General features: G+C 59.6%; 1 protein-coding gene across 10 annotated transcripts in view; it reads left to right on the plus strand.

Annotated features, from left to right (window-relative positions):
• Positions 1–13,014, plus strand: part of CRTC1 (CREB regulated transcription coactivator 1) — an 85,062-nt gene that overhangs the window by 60,292 nt on the left and 11,756 nt on the right. For 4 of the 10 annotated variants that reach the window (XM_044948344.2, XM_025293889.3, XM_044948348.2 and 1 more), the window contains 5 exons: positions 2,640–2,680; positions 3,140–3,360; positions 7,820–7,953; positions 10,108–10,419; positions 12,400–12,504. In XM_044948344.2, coding sequence (XP_044804279.1) covers positions 2,640–2,680; positions 3,140–3,360; positions 7,820–7,953; positions 10,108–10,419; positions 12,400–12,504 — 813 coding nt within the window. The remainder of the gene's footprint in view (positions 1–2,639; positions 2,681–3,139; positions 3,361–7,819; positions 7,954–10,107; positions 10,420–12,399; positions 12,505–13,014) is intronic. The other 6 variants (XM_044948346.2, XM_006058019.4, XM_044948351.2 and 3 more) reach the window with 3 other exon arrangements.

The following is a 13,014-nucleotide window of genomic DNA, read 5'->3' on the forward strand; positions in this document are numbered from 1 at the left end:
TGCTCTACCTAATTCTTAGCCTGTGGTCATTCTACTAACCCGTGGTGTTGGATAACTATGGTCATTTGTCGTCTTCTTTAAACATAAACTTCCGTTTATTTGCACAGTAATTGGAGTTTTTATTGCAGTACAGAGTCTGCTTGGAACTCCCAGTTGGATTGAGATTTTTGTATTATTTTTGGTCCAGAAACAAATTTCTCAGTTTCAGCCTACAAAAAGATCTGGTGATAAGATAGAATTTGTGCCGTGAATAGATTTCAAAGAATTTGAATAGAACAAAAATGCATTTAACACTAAGGCGATTTTGAATGTAAAAAAAAAAAGAATTGACACCTATTGCTGGTCAAGTTGCAGTGAAAGGGGCAGCAACTCAAACTGCTCATTCCCTTGAGGAACTCGGAGGGGGATGATAAAGCAGGCAGCCCTGTGCTCAGGAAGGCGTGTGTTCAGAGCCTCTGAAATCAACTGAAAACAGCCTGAATGTTTGCCAGTGGGGGAGTTATAAGGAAATTGTCCTCAGGCCCTCAGGCCCTAGAAAGCTCTGTGTGTGAGTTGGGATCTAAAGGCGTGAGAGACTTGTGAGATAACTGGTACGCAGAAAGAGGAGGATAAAGCTGTTTAGAAAGGCAGAAGACACACAGAGACGCCCACAGATCCCTGGGTGTGCTGGGCCAGGCCCTGGGGAGACGCACGTGCGGCTGTGGCCAGCGCTCTTGACCCGGTCCGCATGTTCCAGTTTTGCCTGAGGAACACATGTGATTTTCCTACTCGGTAAAAACCTTTGAAACTCTAACAATCCAAAGGAAAAAGTAACTGAAATGTCCAGTTGCAGAGAGGTGCGTCAGTAAGGGGAATGGGGTCCCTGCACCTGCCCAAGCGTGCTGCTGCTGCAAAGCCAGCGAAGATAGCAAGAGTCACGACGGGGAGGGAAGGAGCCCCCGCATCATGGGAGTGAGAGGAGGGTGGCAGAGCCCAGCATCTGGGGGAGACTCCTTTTAACTGCCACTCGAAACTAAAGGATACATCTGTGAGGATGTCAGGAAAGGAATTCCTGTGGATTCGTTGGGGGTGGGACGGGGGATGATGGGTGAATTCTTCGTACTGTTTAGAAATCCATTAGGATCCCATAACATCCGTGGAATGCGTTTGAAAAGACTCTTTAGAAAAAGTCATTGTCAAAGCGCTTTGCAAAAAGTAATCTGGTAATGAAGCGAGTGTTTACTTACGGAATTAGGGAGCCTATGGCCAAGTAGAAACCCGTTCCTCCGGCATTCCCTGCAGGGGCTAAACGCCTGGTGGTCACATGCCACCCCTTCGGTGCCCCATTCACTGCCAGTTGGGCCTTCCCTCCTCCCCACCCCCCAGCTCACTGGCTGTGCGCATGGAAGGCAGGCCTAGCCCTCTGCTGGTGTGTCCACGTTCTTGTCTGATAATCCTTAAAGAATACGGGGAGTGTGTGCCCGAGGGCCTGAGAGGCAGAGACGAATAGGGGACATGACTCAGCCGAGCCCTCTGCTGGCATGCGAGGTTCTGCCCAGTCATGTCCGCTTGCCAGGGGAAGAGAGTCCCTTCTTTGTCCTTGGACGAGAGTCTAGGGACCCTGCCTGGAGCCTGTGGTTCTTGGATGGCGATAGTGTCCCCCTTCACAGAAGAGGAAGAGGAAGCAGAGCTTCTCTGGGACCCTCTCTCCAGGGCTGGTCTACAGGGCAGCCACAGTGTCCGTCCCTGGGCAGTGTGGGCCAGGGAGCACACCAGCAGCAGGGTCCCCTTGGGAATCACAGCTCAGGCCCCCACACCATTGGAAGCAGGTCAGCAGGGGGCGTGGTCAGCATCTTCCGTGTTATTTGTGGCATCCGGTTTGAGCCTCCTGAGGCTTCTCCATGTGATGTCCTTCCTTGCCACGGACAGAGGGACTCTGAGCAGTGGAGCCTCTGCCACCAGAGCCCCGCCTGCCTTGATTCAGGAGTGACATAGGGTGTTAGCCTCCAGGTACCTGAGTGGGTTTTCAGTGGTCCTGCCCCCCCCCCCCCCCCCCCCCCCCGCTGGCTGCCAACAGCCATGGTACAGCCCCAGGGGATTCGGATGTGAAGAGTGGGCAGGATTCCTCTACTTCCCCAATGCCTGCTCTGACGGGACCACACCACCCCTGGTCCATGCGCACCTTACCAGGTAGAGTGAAGCCGGGACGGGCTGTAGGAAAGCCATCTCCACACAGTTCTTGGTTTTGCCCCAGGTGTGTCTGGGGCAGCCCCTCCTTCTATTCTTTGGGGCCACATATTCTTTATCTGAGACTAAACTTTCTTCTTTTTTAAAATTAATCTGTTGAATTTTGGCTGTGCTGGGTCTTTGTCACTGCATGCAGGCTTCTCATTGCAATAGCTTATCTTGTGCGGCACAGGCTCCGGGGCTCATGGGCTTAGTTGCCCCATGGCATGTGGGATCTTAGTTTCCAGACCAGGGATCGAACCTGTGTCCCCTGCATTGCCACTGGATTGCTAGCCACCGGACCACTAGGGAAGTCCCAGTAAACTCAGTTCTTGTGGAGTACTTCGTAGCCCTTGTAGGGAGGTCAGCCATACTGTGAGGGGTTGCAGTGCATGTGAGGAGGCTGGCTCAGGCTCTGCTGTCTTCTCTTTCAGACGGGGCCCAGGCCCAAGTCCTGCGAGGTTCCTGGAATCAAGTAAGTCTCAGCAGGGCCCACCCTGTGTGCCCAAGGCCACCAAGGGCTGCTTGGTCTTCCCATCCGCTCATGAGGCCACACCTCCTGATAAGAAGGGCTCTGTGCCACTGGCGACCACCCAGCAAGCCCCACGCTGGGGGACACTCCTACCCCTGCCTGCCTGAGATGACGGAGCCCCTTCCCCAGCCCCCTCGCACCTCAGACACACCCCGTTCCTGGTCAGTGGGAAGCCCCTCCCTCCAGCCCCAAGCCACCAGCCACTTCCTCAATTTCCACTGGAGGTGCTGGTAGCTGTTTCTCCAGCAGAGCAGCACCTCATTGTGGGGTGTCATTTTGCACCTGCTGATTTGTTTTTTTGCAACCAGCCTTCTCCTGCCCCCACCACAGCTTCTGGGGGAGAATAGGCCAGCTGCCATCCTGAGAGCTCACCTCCCCCTCTGTCTGGCCTTTCCCCCCCAGCATCTTTCCATCCGCCGACCAGGAAAACACTACAGCCCTGATCCCCGCCACCCACAACACGGGGGGCTCTCTGCCTGACCTGACCAACATCCACTTCCCCTCCCCCCTCCCGACCCCGCTGGACCCCGAGGAGCCCACCTTCCCCGCTCTGAGCAGCTCCAGCAGCACCGGCAACCTGGCAGCCAACTTGACACACCTGGGCATCGGTGCTGCCGGCCAGGGTAAGCCGGCTGGGCGGCGGGCACCCCTGCCCGACAGGGGTGCCCCTCCAATGAGGATGGCACGTGTGTGTGTGTGTGAGTGAGGGCTGAGCCAGCTCACGGGGGTGGAGGGCTCCGGGCGCCCCTGCCCGACAGGATGACACGCGCACGTGTGTGTGTGTGTGTGTGTGTGTGTGAGTGTGAGTGTGAGTGAGGGCAGAGTCCACTGTGGGGATTTGGGGCTGCCAGGCCGACCCAAGGGGAAGGGCTTCTGGGCAGAGGCCCGGGGCCGGGAAGGCGCATGCCCCCAGGGATTAGAGCACAATTCTTATCGGGTGTTGGGGGCTTCAGGGAGTTGGGGTAGCCCAGGCTTTCCCCATGCGCCCCCCTGACCTGCTCTTCGTCCCGCCCCGCCCACTCCCCTCCGCCTTCTCATCTCCCTCCCCCTCCCGTGCCCCACTGTGACTGACAGCCTAGGCCACTCCAGCCCGGCCCCCTCCCCATACTGCGCGGCCACCCATCCCTGAGGACATCTCAGGGTCCCAGTGTCCCAGGGACCCTCAGTGCCACCCTGGCCCTGTTTCTCCTGAGGACTCCCGGCGGCACCGTCCCCCTGTGACTTAGACAGGACCCCAGACGCCCCTCCGTGGCCCCCACGTGCTGGGTCCCCCCCCCACACACACACAGAATGGCCATCAGCTCACCACTCTCCTTTGCTCAGGCTCCCGGGAGCCCCCTAATCCTGCTCCCCACCCCAACTCCTCGCCAGCCAGTGAGTTTACACAGGGCACCCTGGCACATTGCTGCCCCTCCCCCACAGACCTCCCCCCCTCCGGGCTCCTCACCCCATTCCCTGCTCAGACACCCTCTCTCCCTTCTGCAGGCTTCCTGACCCCCTGCCCATGACCTGCCCCTTCTCACACCGAGTGGCTTTTCTGCACACACCCAGCTGCTGTCAAGTCACTGCTTTGCTCTCATCATCCCCTGGGCTGGGGCTTGGTCTCACACATCCTTGCTGTGACCCCTGTACCCATGCTGACTGTGGGGTGTGTGGGTTTGCATACAGGGAGAAGGGGCAGTCCCCCAGTAGCCTGGTGGTGGGACAGGCAAGAGGGGCCATGGGGACTCACATGTATCCCCACGTGTGTTGGGACTCAGTGGTTGATAAGCACCACCTCATCATGCCCTCCTTCAGCCTAGAGCCACAGCCTGGGCCCCACGCTCGCCTGGTCCACGGACCCATAGCACTTGCACCCCGCGCTCCCCCCTGCTGGGCGGTGCCACACAGGATTTTCTGAGAGTCACACACTCAGATTCATATTGGCCGCAATTCCTCTGGGGAAGCCGACTGTAAAGAATGGGCAGCAGCCCCTGGGCCAGGGCGGAGCCCCGTGGGCAGCTGTGCAGAGAGGTTTCAGGGTGAAGTGGGCCAGCCTTGGAGCCAGGTGGAGTTGGGAGTGAAGGAACCCGGAGCCCTTACTGGCTTTGATGCGGACAGGGCTGGGGGCAGGTGAGGGTTGTTGAGGGCAGTGCACGCTCCCTAAGTGTTCAAGCGAAAAGCTGGCTCAGCCATCAGGCAGAAGACACTTGCCCTGGCCCTGCCCCTGTCCCCCTCTTCCACGGAAGGCCCAGAACACAAAACAGGCAGTTTCAGGGGACCCCAAGATCCTGGGCCCGCCAAGAGACCAGTGGGTGGGCAGTGTCCACAGGCCTGTGCAAGGCGAGAAATTGGAGGGTCGCCTCTGGGGCTGCTAGGGAGGGCGCCCCACGCCGAGTCACTGTTTCCTGGCCTCCGTTTTCCTCCTCACGCTTTGCAGCAGCCTCCAGAGCACCACCCCCTCTGCCGGAGGGTCCTTGGCAGCCCCGCCCCCACCCGCAGCCCCAGCGGCCGCCTAGGAGCCACGCACTTCCAGCCCAAGCCGAGTCTAAACAAGCACAGGAAAACACAACACATGTGAAAACCATAGATGCAGGACCGAGCACAGACCCCAAGCGGGGGCCCAGACCCCGGCCTGCCTGGCTCGGCGCGTCGGCCCAGTAATGTCTGACATGTGTTTGGTTGTTTGCGAACCTGCCACTCCACGGCAGCTTGCCTGGCCGGGGCCTCGTTTTCCCGGCGCGTTTTACATCAAGCAGAGCCGCCACCCGGCCCCTGGCACACGTGGAGCCCGCCCCCTCCCCCTGCCTGCCTGGCCCACCCTGCAGTCAGGACAGGGAGGAAGAGGGAGGCCCCTCTCTCTCCTTCCACGTTTGCTAAAGTCGTTTCCTGGGCGTGGGAGGTGGGCAGGCTGGGGTCCTTCCTCGCAGCACACCTCTGGGGCCAGCCAGCCCCGCACAGAGGGCTTGCATGCTGCCAGGCCAGGCTCCCGCCACCTGGCCTGCCCTCCCCTGGCAGCTCTCCCTGCCCACGCTTGGCCTCCCTGCCAGCTGGCCCCACTTCTTTTCCCAAAGGTGATCCAGGTTGTCCGAAGGAATTCGGCAGCAAGGCTTCCCTCGGCCCAGCCGGTGTCTCGGGGGTGGTGTCTGCCCGCCTGTGAGGCCCGGAGCTCACTGCAGCCAGGCAGAGGATTAAAAACCTCCCTTGTGTTCAGCACAGACGTTAGAGGCGGGCAGCCTAACCGCCCAGTGTGTTTTGGCTGGCCTCCGACTGTGTGTGATGCTTTGAATGGACATTCAAACACGCATGTAAAAACCTGGATTTCAGTCCTCACTGGAAGAATCAGGCCCAGTGTGGTGGGCCAAGGTCCTCCACCTCACAGGGACTCGAGCTCTCCAGTTGGCGGCAGGCCTCTCTTGGCCTTGTCGCCCCTCCAGCCTACTCACCCCGGCATCTTCTCGTGCTTATCAGTTCCTGACATCCACTCCTTCTGTGGGCGGCAAGCGTCCCTTGGCCTGCTGGACGAGTGGAGCGCTGGATGCTCAGAGAAGACAAGGGAGCAGCGCAGGGCCCCGACTCCAGGGTGCCCTCAGCGGGCGTCTTCCAGACGCCACCCACCTAGGCCTCTGTCGACGGCTCCCTTGACTTTGCTGTGTTTGCAGCAGCCTGATTCTGGGTCCAGGGTCTGTGCGGAAACTGGCCCCCAGGGGCTTTTCTGCAGTGTCAGCCCCCGCCCCCCACCTCGGTGTCCAGCTGAGTGGAGCCGCCAGGGCATCTGAGAGGGAAGTGCAGGCATGACTGGGCTCGCCCAGCACCGGTGACACGGCCCCAGCAAACAGCTGCCTCGGGGTGGAGGGAAGGCTGCCTGTCATCTCCCTTCCGGAGTGTGTGCGGGCTGTACCCTCGTCCACCCTTGAACCTGCCACCTCATCCGCTGGAATAAAGTTGATCTGGTGCCCTCCGCAGGCTGGGCCCAGCTCCCCTGGTGAGTCAGGCAACTTCACCTGGCCTTGACTGCAAGCTAGACGCTCTTCCAAGCCTGGTCAGCACCTCACTGGGGCCTCACGCTGAACTGGAAGGGACAAGGAAACCGAGTCGGGGGGCATCAAGCCTGGCCCCCAGGGCACCCCTCCTGCTCCCAGCATCAGGGGGCCTGTGCTTTCCTGGCCCTGTACCCCAAGATCTGCCAGCAGGCCCCAACTGCTGCCACACTGAACCTGACCTCTCTTGGCTCCTTCACAACAGACACATCAGGGATCAGCTTGCTGGGGGAGAGGGTCAGGGTGAGGGAAGGAAGGGGTGACCTGGAGCACTCCAGCAGGAGCTCCGGCGGGAAGAAGATAAAGTAACTGAGTTTCCAGTTCGGTCACTAGCGGGGTTGGTGCTGCAGTGTGGCAAGTGCATGGGGGGCGGCGGCGAAGGTTGTGGATGTGCCCCTTGCGGGGAGGGGCCAAGAGGAGAGCTAGCCGAAGGAGCAGTCCTGGGGAGGGATGAGGGTGAGGAGAACGATGAGGTTCAGGAAGAAACTGCAGCATCAGGCAAGACCAACTTGGTTTTGGAGCTAATCAAATGCAAGCTATTTTAGGCAAAAAGAAAAGGGAGGGAATTCATTGTCTCCTGAAACCACGAAGTGCCAGCATGACTGCCTCTGGGGCTCAGGTGCTATTTCTACCCCTCAGCTCCCTTGTGGTTACCCCGCACACAACTCTGAACCTTCCTTCTTGGAATTCCATCAAAATCCCCTGGGCAGGATCTCATTTGCCCAGCCTGGTCAGGTGTCCATCCAGGGGACAATCTTGTGGTAGCCCAGAGTGGGGGAAGTGCTGATTGGCTGGGCCTATGGGACACGCCCCTCCCAGGGGGCTGGCGGGATCACTGGGGAGCATGTTGGCCAGCACTGGAGGTGGGAGCCCCTGCAGCACTGGGGGAGCCTCCCGTCAGGGTACTAGGGCCTCAGGGGGGTCTCCCCGGATTTGGCGATCAGGATGTGCCTGCTGGTACCTATGAATGAACGGGCTGTCCTCGGCAGTGACCCTTCGTGTGTGAGTGCCTCCTGCCCTGGTCCCAGTGGCTGGCGTCACACCCACCCTCTCTCCCTTTCAGGGATGAGCACGCCCGGTTCCTCACCGCAGCACCGGCCAGCCGGCGTCAGCCCACTGTCGCTGAGCACAGAGGCGAGGCGGCAGCAGGCCCAGCAGGTGTCGCCCAGCCTGTCCCCGTTGTCACCCATCACTCAGGTGCGAGGGCTCAGTGGGGCAGGGGAGGTGCACCCGACTGTGCCTCTCTGGGAGGCCTTATGCTCCTCCCAGGGAGCAGAATTCTAAAAAGCTTCCTTTTTTTTTTTTTTTTTTTTTTTTTTTGGCTTTTTGTGGTCAAATTTTCAAAGACATGGGGAATGTAGAAATCAAGTGGCCTGGAGTCCTCTGGGTCCATCTCGGCTGACAGATTGTGCCCGTGTGACTGGCCATTCTTCGGTATGCTAGTCTCTTTAGGATCTCATTGGCATGTCCCAACTCTCAAAATACAATATTGAGAGTCTTTCTGTTAAAAGAAAACCTGGTAAAATACTTTACCAGGTTTCCTTCACCTGCTTCTTTGGTAGATTGTGTCTAGGAATTGGTCCATTTCATCAGGGTTGTCCCCCGTGCCGGCACACAGCTGCTCATAGGCAGTGACTGTGCATTAAGTCACTCGGTCGTGTCCGACTCTTTGCGACCCCATGGACTGCAGCCCTCCAGGCTCCTCTGTGGGATTCTCCAGGGAAGAATGCTGGAGTAGGGTGCCATTTCCCTTCTCCAGGGGATCTTCCTGATCCAGGGATTGAACCCTTACCTCTTGAGTCTCCTGCAATGGCAGGCAGATTCTTTACTTACTAGCACCACTTGGGAAGCCCATCTGTAGGCGGTGTGTGTGAAACTCGCTCAGTCGTGTCTGACTCTGCGACCCCATGGGACTATACAGTCCATGGAGTTCTCCAGGCCAGAATACCGGAGTGGGTAGCCTATCCCTTTGCCAGCTGATCTTCCCATTGCAGGAATCGAACCGGAGTCTCCTGCATTGCAGTTGGATTCTTTACCAACTGAGCTATCAGGGAAGCCCACTCTTTCATAATCCTTTTAATTTCTGTAAAGTTACATTCCCCCTTTCCTTTTTGATTTCCACAGGTGGAATCTAATCTTTTTTACTTAGCCTGGGCTCCTGGAATACATTAGAAAGTATTCTCTCCTCTTGTGTTTTTTGAAGAGTCTGAGAAGCATCGATGTTACTTCTTGGGATGTTTGGTAGAATTCGGCGTAGGTGCCACAGTCTCGATGGATCTGCATTAAAAAGTTTGTGGTGCCTGATCTGACTTCTCCCTTGATACCAATCTGCTCAGACTTCCTTTTCCAGATTCTTGGGTCCGTTTTGGTAGTTTGTGCGTTCTGAGGAGTTTGTCCATGTCGACTGTTTTATAGTCCCTAGTAGATAACGTTTGTTTGTTTTTTAACATGACCTTGTTGATCTTATCCACCTAAGATGAAATTTAACAATAGTTCTTCTGTTAATACATCTTCCCATGCCTGGCCTGGGCCCTGTTCCCCCACCAGGTTAAGAACCTCTTATCCAGTTCTTGTTCAGATCAGGAGCCAGAGCCGTGGATGGTTCCTGATGCCACCGCCTTCGGTCTCTCCATCTGGGGGACCCTGGCCTCGTCTCCCTTCCCCGCCACGCGCCACCCCTGAGGCCTGCCTTCTTCTTTCGAAAACTTCTCTCTGTTCACAAACTGCCTACCGACTAATGAGAGGCCAGTCTTTCTGCTTAGTGTTTATATCCTGTAGTTCCCGGACGCTTCCAGTCTCCCTCAGAAGGCAGGAGCCCTTGCCTGCCTGGGGAACTGCCTGTGTAGATGGAACTTCCCTCTGGTTGTTTTCCTCTTTCCAACTCTTAAGAGAGCCCAGAGCTGGTCATTGCCCAGTGACCACGCCAGTGCCTTCCTCACCAGCCTCCCCTTGGCTGCAGGTGGCAAGGGGGTTCCTGCCCCTTACAAGACTCCGCAGGGGCTACGTGCTGGCTCCCCACTGAGCTCCCCGAGTGTACGCCCAGTGCCTGCCTACAGCGGGGAAGCTCCAGCTCAAAGAGGCAGAGGAGGAGAGGATTCTAAGTCTGCAGATATGGAAACTGGTGCCCCCTATTGGCATGCGGGGAGAAAACCTCGCTGGGGGCAGGCCCACCGAGCTGCAGCCCCGTCCTCTGTGGGCCCTGGGGGAGGCCTGCCCGCTCAGCCTTTGCTGTCCCAGTCCAGGGTCGGGACACCCTCTGGTCTGTCCATCACTTCGCTGCTATGCACACCAGGCCGTGGGGGCCCCCACCTCTGAGCGTGCCTCCTGCCTGACTCCCTCCTCTCCCTCCAGGCCGTGGCCATGGACGCCCTGTCTCTGGAGCAGCAGCTGCCCTACGCCTTCTTCACCCAGGCGGGCTCTCAGCAGCCGCCGCCGCCCCAGCCTCAGCCCCCGCCGCCCCCGCCGCCGGCCTCCCAGCAGCAGCCGCCCCCACAGCCCCCGCAGGTGCCTGTCGGCCTCCCCCAGAGCGGCTCCCTGATGCCGAGTGCCAGCCTGACACGGGGGCCCCAGCTGCCCCCGCTCGCGGTCACGGTACCGTCCTCTCTCCCCCAGTCCCCCCCAGAGAACGCAGGCCAGCCACCGATGGGGATCGACATTGCCTCGGTAAGGCGGGAAGGGGCCTGGCTTGGGGCGGGGGGGCTTGTGCAGGAGGAACCTGGGGGCTGGGGGGAGCATCAGGGCTCCTGGCTTTATCTGTAGCCACCTCGAGGCTCTGCTTTGAGGCCAGCTTGGCCAGGGGTCGGAGCAGAGGCAAACGCTGTCTGCGGCCAGGGGCTCAGTGAGGAATTCTGCCTGAAGTCCTCAAGCCAAGTTTGTCCTCCCCACAGAGACGGGGAAACTGATTCATGAGCAGGGTCAGGTGCCCCAGACTTCACGCAGCATGGGCCACCTGTGTCCCTCTCCCATGGGCCTGGATCCCCCCCTCAGCCCTTCCCACCCAAGGCTTCCTCAGAGGCGGGGAGCACACAGCTTGCAGGAGCTAGGGAATGGACTTCCAGGAGCCAGAGTGATGGAGATGACCTGGGAGGAACAGAAGGGGTGAAACCAGTTCTGCAGTTCTTAGCGCATACTGCTCTGGGCCCAGGGCCTGCAGCTCAGCCCGTGGGACCCCCTTGGCCTGGGACCAGGCTCAGGGTAACAAATGCTAGAGCTTCGGGGGCGGTTTGATGGCACCTGCAAACCTTCCTGTCTGTTCAGACTTCTATCCAGGTTGCCCTGGTGGGAAGGGAGTGGTCACAGCTACCTTTGGCCATATTCAGAGAAACAGATGCATGCTGGGGGCCCAGCCAGCCCTCCTTGCTCACTTGGCCCATGGCCACCAGCTCCAGGGTACATGTCATCAGAACACCGTGTGTTCTGTAAAGAACAAGCCCTCCTGGGCCGGACAGGGCTGGCAGGTCCCCGAACAGGGGGAGGCTCACATGTCCAAGCCGCTCTGATCCCTCAGAGGGCAGACCTCAGGGGTCCCCAGGATGGAACTGCACCCAAACCTTGCCTTTTGCAGAGACACAGCAGTTCCAGGGGAGGCTCTGACAGTGGAGCTGCCCGGGGCACCCAGTCCCATGACACTGCAGTGGCAGAACCCAGCGGTGGAGCTGGAGGGACAGTGGAGGCACGGGGTGTCCGAGCCAAGCTCGGATCAGGACCCCGTGGTGGGGTAATCCACCCACCACCCCGACGGGAGCTGGCGGTCTCAGGGCTCGGCCTCCAGGGGCAGCCTGTGTGAGCTTCTGCACACCCGCTCAAGTGAGGAGAATGTCCCTCTCGTCATTTTCATCTTCCCACCCCCGAGAAGACCTGAGCTGGTCACTGCCAAGCGACCTTGCTGTGTCTCGGACACTCAAGCCTTGCTACCGGAGCCCCCTGCCCTATGGGGCTCAACCCCCATTCCAGACTTCTCGGGCCACGGAAGAAATGAAGGAGACGTAGTTCTTAGGGGGCCCTGAGCCGGCCAGCTGGGTCTCATTAAACGGCAGGCTCAGAGAGGTCAAGCAGCTTGCCAAGAGACACGCAGCAGGGCTGCCCTGGGCGGGACCAGAGCAGGGACTAGATTCAGGTCCTGGCCTAGCGGGTCTTGGCCCCCAGGGTTCTGGTGAGACGCCAAGACCCTTTGTCATTCAAGTGAAGAGGTGACTGCCCTTTAGAAGTCTGTGCATAACCCAGAGGGCCGGTCCCAAGCAACATGGGTGATAGCGACCCCCGAGCACCAGGGCCCCTGCTCTGCACCCAGTCCTGCCATCGCTCGAGGCCTTCCCTGCCCGAGCGTGTGTGTTGGTGTGTGCACGGCTGTGTGTGTGTGTGTGTGGGTACTGGTGTGCCTTCGTGTGAGTGCTCTAAACCCGCTGAGTAGAGGCCGACCCCTCTGCCCTTCCGGAGCCCCCCAGGGCAACTCTGCGAGGCTGGGTTCTGGACTCTGACCATGTGCTCCTACCCCTCCCAGACTTGGGTTTGGAGGCCGGGCCCCTTTGCGGCCCAGGGCTCAGGTGCGCTCCTGCAGACGCCCGGGTATTCTGCTTAGCTGAGGGTGGGGACCTGGCCAGGCGGCCGGGCCGTGCGAGCGTCCTGACCTGTCTGTCATCGCAGGCACCGGCTCTGCAGCAGTACCGCGCTAGCGCCGGCTCCCCAGCCAACCAGTCTCCCACCTCGCCCGTCTCCAATCAAGGCTTCTCCCCCGGGAGCTCCCCGCAAGTAAGGGACGCCGCCCCCCCCCAACTCCAGCCTGGCTGGCGCCCCCAGCGTGGCCCCTGTGCACCTGCCCAGCATCTGTGCCTCCTGTCTCAGCCCACGCCATCGTGTTCACTCCATCGGGGTGGGGACCGGTGAGGCGCAGCCGCCCTACGCGGGCCAAGGAGCAGGCACCCTCCCCCCGGAGCTCTCACTTTCCCACAGCACCTCTGCAGTCTGTGCGGAGCCCCTGCTCAGGGTGGCGGGCTCCCCATTCACGTCAGTGACATCGGTGCCAGCTTCACCCCAGGGTGCGGCTCGGAGCAGGCTTCCAGCAGCCTCTGCTCCGTCCCTGCCCATGTCTGCCCTGAGACCTCGTGCTTCCAGGCTTCTGCAGGTGGGGGGTGCTCCCCGCGCTTTGGGGAACAGCTGAGTGACAGCCAGCCTGTGCGGGGGCTCTGCTCCTCAGCGCCCTCCACCCCTCGTGAAGGTGTGTCTCTCACCTCCAGGCCTCCAGCCTGGGAAGCTTCTCTG

Source organism: Bubalus bubalis, chromosome 9, assembly GCF_019923935.1.
Source record: "Bubalus bubalis isolate 160015118507 breed Murrah chromosome 9, NDDB_SH_1, whole genome shotgun sequence".
Taxonomy (NCBI): domain Eukaryota; kingdom Metazoa; phylum Chordata; class Mammalia; order Artiodactyla; family Bovidae; genus Bubalus; species Bubalus bubalis.